This window comes from Glycine soja, chromosome 16 (assembly GCF_004193775.1).
Source record: "Glycine soja cultivar W05 chromosome 16, ASM419377v2, whole genome shotgun sequence".
NCBI lineage: Eukaryota > Viridiplantae > Streptophyta > Magnoliopsida > Fabales > Fabaceae > Glycine > Glycine soja.
Window position 1 is genome coordinate 21,635,018 of NC_041017.1, and position 8,553 is coordinate 21,643,570.

The 8,553-nt window shown below is 36.1% G+C and overlaps 2 protein-coding genes across 2 annotated transcripts; one reads left to right on the plus strand and one right to left on the minus strand.

Annotated features, from left to right (window-relative positions):
• Nucleotides 1-705: 705 nt before the first annotated feature.
• LOC114390998 lies at nucleotides 706-2,785 on the plus strand. The gene has a single exon (XM_028351977.1). The coding sequence runs from the start codon at nucleotides 920-922 to the stop codon at nucleotides 2,405-2,407; it is 1,488 nt and encodes a 495-aa protein (XP_028207778.1). The 5' UTR covers nucleotides 706-919; the 3' UTR covers nucleotides 2,408-2,785.
• Nucleotides 2,786-3,000: 215 nt separating this feature from the next.
• On the minus strand, nucleotides 3,001-8,279 carry LOC114390997 (protein NUCLEAR FUSION DEFECTIVE 4-like). Its single transcript, XM_028351975.1, has 3 exons — nucleotides 7,663-8,279; nucleotides 4,542-5,470; nucleotides 3,001-4,397 (listed from the first exon to the last, which is right to left on the minus strand). Exons 1-3 carry the CDS (start codon nucleotides 8,089-8,091, stop codon nucleotides 3,917-3,919), a joined length of 1,839 nt encoding a protein of 612 aa, XP_028207776.1. The 5' UTR covers nucleotides 8,092-8,279; the 3' UTR covers nucleotides 3,001-3,916.
• Between the last annotated feature and the right edge of the window lie 274 nt (nucleotides 8,280-8,553).

Genomic DNA, 8,553 nt, shown 5'->3' on the forward strand with positions numbered 1-8,553 from the left:
GGTAAAATAAGACTGTAAAAGAAAAAGAGTATAAAAATATCTATTCCATAGAAAAGGACAAGAAAACTAGATAATTTGGGTTGTTTGGTTTGGTTATTTTATGTTTTCATTTTTATTGATGATAAAAATATGTTTAGTTGGATTTTTGTTTTTATTTTCAGTAAAAATATTTTTCTAAACGAACCAAAAATTAGAAATAATAAAATTTTGTTTTTAGTTGAAATCAGTAATTTCATTTTGGATAAAATGAAAACATGTTAATTTTAAACAAATCTAAAAATATATTTACTTTTATTAAAAATGTATTTTTAATATTATTTCAGAAAATAAAAACAGGAGAAAAAAAAATAAAAATACAAAACAACCATGCCATATATAAGTATAAATTTATAAATCACAATAAGCTTAAATTTTAAAGGCAAATTCTTTTACTAACTTTGTTAAATCAAAATAAAACTCGTTTAGAAAAAGGACAAGAATGAAGAATCACATAACGTTGTATGCTTCTTGTGATCGAGTTTCTCTCTCCATACAAAAAAAAAAAGAAGAAAACTTAACCAGGAATTCAGGATATCAATGATTCTTAATCTGAATTCTGAAGTCTGTACGGGAGTTGGAGAACGCCTAATTGTGCGAGCTTGTTAAAACAGTCTCATTTTTCAACTACTTACGAAACCCATATCACATGCGTACACTTTTTAACCCCAAAGAAAGGCGTGAGGAACGCACTCTTAATAGAAAACTCAAACTCAAACGCACTTGCTTCAGTGCGTGTCTACCTTCCAATGGCTCCTCATAGTCTTCTTCACTTTCCCTTTCCCTTAACATTCATCACAAACATCACACAATTCCAAGTTCCAACCCTCAAGAAACCGAAGAATCTCTATGCACATATCCTCCTCAGAACTCCCTTGAGGAAATGGCCCTCAATACCACCAAGTCTAAAAAATCCACTTCACCTTCAAATTTTTACTTTTGCACCACTCTTTTCTTCATTGTCCTATTCACCATACCTGTTCTTTTCCTCCTCCATGCCCCAACCACCACCTCCATATGCACCACCCTTGCTTCCTCCCAAGCCAAAACTTGGTCTGGTGATCTTCAGTTGGTTGAATTCGCATGGAACCGCCTCTCGTTTTTCGAACACAACCCATCACCCTTTGCTCTCAAAGTTGCTGTCTTCTCCAGGAAATGGCCTATTGGCACAACCCCTGGTGGCATGGAGCGTCATGCTCACACCCTTCACACAGCTTTGGCGCGCCGTGGCCATCAAGTTCATGTATTCACATCTCCCCCTGAAGATGAGAGCATTTCAGTCTCATCCTCTGAGGTAAACGAAAACAAACATCAAGAAGGTGCACCTTCTTCCCCATACATCCATTTCCATGAAGGCGAGCCTGGCAGGTGGCGCTACAACAAGGCGTGGGAACAGTTTGTGGAAGAAAACCAGCGAGAACCATTCCACGTTGTGCACTCAGAAAGTGTGGCACTCCCTCACTGGCTAGCACGCAACATGTCAAACCTTGCAGTGTCTTGGCATGGCATAGCCCTTGAAAGCTTGCAATCAAGCATTTTCCAGGACTTGACTCGCCGACAAGACGAGCCTATGTCCCCTCTCTTCAACAAAAGCATACAGGGTGTTGTGCCAAAGGTGCTGAATGAGATAAGGTTCTTCAAGAATTATGCCCATCATGTTGCTATTAGTGATAGTTGTGGTGAGATGCTCAGGGATGTGTACCAAATTCCTAACAGAAGAGTCCATGTAATACTAAATGGTGTTGATGAGGATGACTTTGGAGAAGATGTTGAATTGGGAAGGGAATTCAGAACCAAAATTGGCATTCCAGGGAATGCAAGTTTGGTACTCGGTGTAGCTGGAAGATTAGTGAAGGACAAAGGCCATCCTCTGCTTCATGAAGCTTACTCGAGGCTTATAACCAAGCACCCTAATGTGTACTTGATTGTTGCTGGTTCTGGACCATGGGAGAACAGGTACAGAGATTTAGGGAGCCAGGTTCTTGTTCTGGGATCGATGAGCCCTTCCATGTTAAGAGCTTTCTATAATGCTATTGACATTTTTGTCAATCCCACACTCAGACCACAAGGGCTTGACCTTACATTGATGGAGGCAATGATGAGCGGGAAGCCTCTTTTGGCATCAAGATTTCCAAGCATTAAAGGGACTATTGTGGTCGATGATGAATATGGTTACATGTTTTCGCCGAATGTGGAGTCCCTGCAGGAGGCACTGGAAGCAGTTGTAAAGGAAGGACCACAGAGGCTAGCAAGGCGGGGCAAGGCATGCCGGGAATATGCTGCCAAAATGTTTACAGCAAGAAAGATGGCATTAGCATACGAGAGGTTATTCCTATGTATAAAAGATCGCTCATTCTGCACCTATCCTTGAAGCTTAGGTTAGAATAGAAACTCTTTAATACAACTTTCTTTCTTCCATTTATTTTTCTGTTATTTCAGTATGATAAAATCATATTTAAATTTTTAAACAATTATCAGATTTAGGTTTAAAATGATTATAATTTCTTGAATCACTTCCACACATTATGGCTTCTGCATTGGTCTCGAATCTGGAGTATCTAATATTGGAGGAGACAATAAATAAAAGAGATTTACTAAAAGTTGTAACAAAATGTGTGAGAAATAATAATTAGAAAACTAAAGTCTTAGAAGATAAAAGGTTGTGAGTTTACTGTACATCAAGGGATATTATTCTTGTTGAAGGGTTATTTTTCCTTCTAATGTAGCCGCTACGTATTTTACTTGAGAATTTATATGATGTTTATTTGTTACTCTACCACAGATAGAGAACCATGTAAGTTACGAGGCAAAGTAATAGTACACTGAGTCTCCTCTGTTTGCGTCTCATAACAGAGTAGTAGTAAACAAAGTAATAGAGAGCCAACTCATTTTCCTGTGTTTTTCTATAGTCTCCTCTCTATATTTAAAATAATATGATCTATCAATCATTGGGCAAACTGAGTCTCATTGAGGATATATAAATGATCATTCATTGATACATAAAAGGAACAGACACCTTGTTTCTATTGACTCAAAACAAATAAAGATGATGATGAAATCAGCGGAAAAAATTGCAAATACTTTTCTGTTAGGATTCTAAGGATAGCTTCCTGAGTAATCAAAAGGATAGCTTCATGAGTAATCAGAATTTACAAGTCTATATCTGCGTCAACCTTGCAAGTGATGAATAATCAGAATTCTCATATCAGAACCTGGGGAAAAGAAAAGTCCCACTCAAGGTCATACAGTCAAATGACGCTTGTATTATGTGTTTCCCAAATTACAAAATTGAGCTCTTGAAGTTTTATTTCTCTTTGGCGAGGGAAGAAACTGAAGGAAAAGAAAACACGGTAACTCGAGCACTTGAGCCACATACTCATTGGAGATCTTATAATATATTAAAAAGAATTAGATAACTAAAGCTTTTTAAAATGTCATGTATGGCTTTGTTAAAAGAACTTTTTATCAAAAGCTACTGAAAAAGTATAAGGTAGCAGCATCTTTGGATCCAACACAAGGACGAAGCATAGCTCCTGCTTCTACAGCTGAACTATCAGGTTAAACACAACTTTGTTCAAAGCAGAGGAGTTATGTGCTAAGTGTGAACCAAATCATGGCTGCAAAAGAGGCAAAACTTCTAGCAGGTCCAGCTCCAGATGTCATTCTGTTTTATTGATGCATAGTTCCTCAGACCACTTTTTACCCCTCTTTTCTCTTTTTTTGTGCACTGTGAAAGAGTTAATGCAATCCTTACCTCTTGGTTCTGAATTTAAAACTCTTCTTCTCTAATCTCAAACTCCAAATGCATATTTAAACTTTATGCTACTATACAAATGAACTCGACTACACCATCATCTTCATGGACCATCAATAACAAAAATTAAGACACAATTGATTGAGTTGAAATACGGTTCTTCTCAAAATGATCATATGCATGTTTGGTTCTTAAGAACAATAGCATGCTTGAAGCTAGTCCCAGGACAGATATGCATCCCCACCAGACAAATGTCCAGAAGTAACACTGCCTTCCCATGCACACTACTGAGTCAGACGTTATCAAGTTTCCTGGCATTGAGGGTGCATTAGCATCATAAACTAGTGCAGCAAGAAAGCCATAGAGAAGAGATCCAATAGGGATATTTGTTATGAGAATGTTGTGATTGACGCCCACACTGTTAGGTCCAAACAACTCAGATGTAACTGACACAGCAGCTGCAAATATAAAACCAGAGCTCAATCCAATCAGTGCGGTGCCTGTCTGAAGTGCCAGAAGACTGTCTGATGCAGCAAGGAGGAAGAACGCAACTGGGGTTGGTATAAGTGCAATTGATAGCCAACCAGTCCTTGCAAAGTAGATCTTACTGCAAAGCAGAAGATACAATCATCATGACTACTACAATTTTATTTCCAAGATTCACTTCCAATTCAAGACAAGGCAAAAAGAAGATATTTTCTACTATAGAAAGCTCCAAAAGTATAATACATCGATTAAAGAGAATACTTACTTCCGAATGTAGTCTGGTCCAGCTGAAAGCAAGCGACCAAAAAAGGAAAAGGATGCATAGAGCATGACAAGTGTAGAAGTATTTGAACTCTGGCCCACAGATTGTGCAATCTGTCCCAGATTATTGCTATAGACTAGACCAAGTGTACCTCCACAGAAGTATGTAGCATAGTATAACCAAAAATCCAATCTGCGGACAACTACTGCAACTGAGTGCTCTTCTCCTAGCACTGCTAACTGATCCTGCCCAATCATCGTCTCACAACACGGATCACTATCTTTTTCCCTTTGGCTCCCAAACATGTATCCATTGTTGCTTAGCAGGCTGTAAGTATCTCCATTGCTAACAATACTATTTTGACGGCTATGGAGCTCTTTATGCATCTCAAGATCATCATCATGAACAAGAATGAAGCTAGAGCTTTCCATCTGAAAGCTGGAATGGATGGTATGCCGAAACCAAGCCCGAGCATATACAATGCCAGGAATACATAATGGGAAGATGAGGAGGAAAATAGCTCCACCAAAATAGAACCGAGCAGAAGTCACACCAGAAGCAGATGAGCCAAACAGGAGAAGATAAAGACCAGTTAAAAGGGCTATAAAGTTCAATATTAGAAATATCACTGAGTCCCGGTTTACTGCATCAGGAGGGAGAGGGTCTAAAGCTGGTTGGTTAAGAATAGGGACAAGTACTGCAATGCAAATGAGAAGGGGAACAAGAGCATTCAATAGCAGATACAGTGCATCCGATGATGGATCAATTGAATTGGCAACAAGGGTGTAGAGTGCTGCACTAATGCCATTGAAACTCACAGTGAGCGATAATGCAAGGGCTCGGTTAACCGGAAAATTCCTAATGCAGAGAACAAAACATACTGTGTTGAACCAACAGATGCTACATCCCCCTAAAAGGCACAGAAGAAAGACCTGCCAATAAAGTTAAAGGGTAGTCAATGCGACGTGGGCTATGAACAAATTTTCTGTATATTATGATTCAGTCAAGTTTACGAGCTGAGCAGCCACAGTTTAGTTACCAGATGTAATCACAGAATTACTGACTCTGAATTTCCGATGTATTACTGTTTACTGAATCTCACGTTTAGTTACCAGATATAATCTCATTCTTTTAAACTATGGTTTATTATATAGAATACAGCACATAGTTGCAGATAAATCATGGAAGTGTTTTTTATATAGTATGAGACTTTGAGATACTTCCAGCTTAAATCAGATAACTAATGACTATTTATATTTTTATAAGAAAAAACATGTGAGATTGGTATTGATTAAGAGAAAAAGACGCATGCTACAATTTACACATGCAACACATTCTTACGTACATCTCAGTCTCTCAGAATGGTGAATAAATAAATATGGATCCAATCACAACATCTCATTCAATTTTTGTTCTCACGGGCTTGCAATGAAAGACAAAGGAGACTGATTATTATTTTCGCCAATATACTTTCTGCAATCAGAAGAAAAAGCATTTTGATGGCATGTATTAATCAATACATTAAAAATTGAGAACATGGGATTATACCCTTAATTGAACAAACATGATTAAGGAATATAGATCCAAAAGTATGTCATCACTCAGGTTTTTTCTGATGCAGGTTGATTTTAAAAGTACTATTTAATCATACTTTCTATGACTCCGTATGGTGCGGCACAATCATGTGCCGGTGTCGAAAATAGTAAGTTAGTGGAGATTCTTTGAGCACTATAGATATGTTCACACTTCACACGATGTAATCTTATTTGAATCAAGAACATGCATGACATGATACAGTTAGCTGTTTTAACTAAGGAAAAATAGACATTTATTACTTAAAATCAAAATTGTGGACAATTTGAACTGTAGAACATGGCTGCTCTATTTATTTAAAAAAACTAATTTATTTTGCTTGTAAAACCATGATTGGAATTGGGACCACAAGCAATGAAAACCGCAAACAGTATAATATTAATATAGTAATTAATATAATATCATCCCTTTCAAACTGTAAAACCTGACGACAAGAGTATTTCAAATATATGTGCCTAAGATACAAGATTTTAAAAATAATTTGCTTGCTTCAGATCAAAATTTTGATAAGATTATTTACTCTATTTTATTTTTTTTACTTCATCAACTGCCTTCTAGAGAGTATCATTTAACCAGAATTAAAATAGCAATAACATCTTCACTCAATCTTTGAAAAGAAGACATATTATTGTTGTTGTTTACTCGTATAATACTTTTTAAAATCCAAATTTTTTTTATCATCCGAAAATAAGCAAGACAAAAGATATCAACGGTATCTAAAATTGAATTCAATATAATTTGACAAAATTCCAATGATAAAAAAAGTTATTATTTATTTTTGGAAACCCATTTTTCTCTCAGGGTTGCAACTTGCAAGACCAAAGGAGCAAATTATTTTCGTTCCTCTGATGTATTCTTTCTAATATTTTTTATTATTAGTTAAATTTAAATAAAAATGATAAAATTATGAATAAAACCCACAAATTTTAAAAATCTTATATATTTAAATTAATAATAGAAAAATTGTATTAAAAAATGAAGAAAAAAAATATATCCACAATTTTACACCATTGAATTATAACCTATAATGTTTGGTAAATGGCAAGTATATCTTAAAAGTCATATATAAGGATAATTTGTGATTGAATAAAATATTCTCTCTGACAAAAAAAAAATAGTGCAAAAATATTTTAATTATCTATGCATAGTCTTTAAACTTTTTTTTTTAAAAACTCTAGAAGAATAGGGTTTAAATAGTATTACTAGTATTTTATGTTTTTCGGTGGCTGTAATTTAAAAATAAAACCATTACTTCGATGGTATTATTAGGTGTGCAGCCATCAATAATTAATTAAAATTTTAATTCCTCATTTAATTTTTATAATTTTTAAATGTATCTTTTTAATTCCTATAGATAATAATAAATAAATTTTTTAGTTTTTAAAATTACCATCTTATTTTCAAAAAAAAAAAAATTGTCCTTGAAATTCTTTAACTAATATAAAGACGAAGGATTAAAAAATTCACAGAAGTCAAAATTAATTAATCCCCACTCCATCTGTAAAATCGACAAAAAAAAAAAAAAAGTTACCAGAAAATAAGGCAAATTGACGACGCCGGTGATGACGAGCCACTGGAGGCCGTACCCGAAGAACCCCATGAAAGCCGCAACAAACATAACAACAGAAACCGGAAGGTGCATTAGGGCAATCCCCGAGGACCACCCGAAAACCTTCCCCATGTCGTTCGCCGTGGCGAGATAGTTCAGCTGCACCTGCGACACGTTAAGCGCGAATTTGAGCGACGACGAGTACTGGGAGAAATCGAAATTGGTCCCCGTGAAGGCCTGAATCCAAATCGTGGCCACCAGGATCATCCATTTCCGCGACTGCCCCGCCATCAGCACCGCCAAGAGCTTCGGCCTTCGCCGCGGTGATTTGGGGGAGGAGGAGGCTGAGTTGTTGGTGTTGGCTGAGTCGAAATCGAATCTGCGCTTCTCTGTTTCCCTGCGTGGCCGCATGCTACGTGTGTGATGTGTGCGTGATATATATTATATATGAGATAAAAGTGTAATTGAAATGCTGTTTGGGAGAAATTTTTAATAGCGCCCGAGGGTGTGTGCGACTGTGTCGTGTCTCCTTTTGCATCTCGTGTCCCCCCAGTTTCAGAGTTCCGCCATCGCGCCGTGGTATTAAACAGGGAAATAAAAAAAATAGATAAATAGCCATCCTAAATATGTAATTTGTTGATAATTATATTTATAAAAATTAATTTAGTCCCAAGTATAAAAAAATATGATAAATATATCTTGTGTTTACGGTTAATAAAATACCCTACGTGATATAAAAGGACAAAATTGCTACTGAAATGATCATACTGACTAGATTAGTTAAAAATGTCAAAAAGATATCATTTTTGAACATAAATATCAGTAATTATTTGTTGGACGAAAATATCAATGTTCTTTTATTGAAAGAAAATG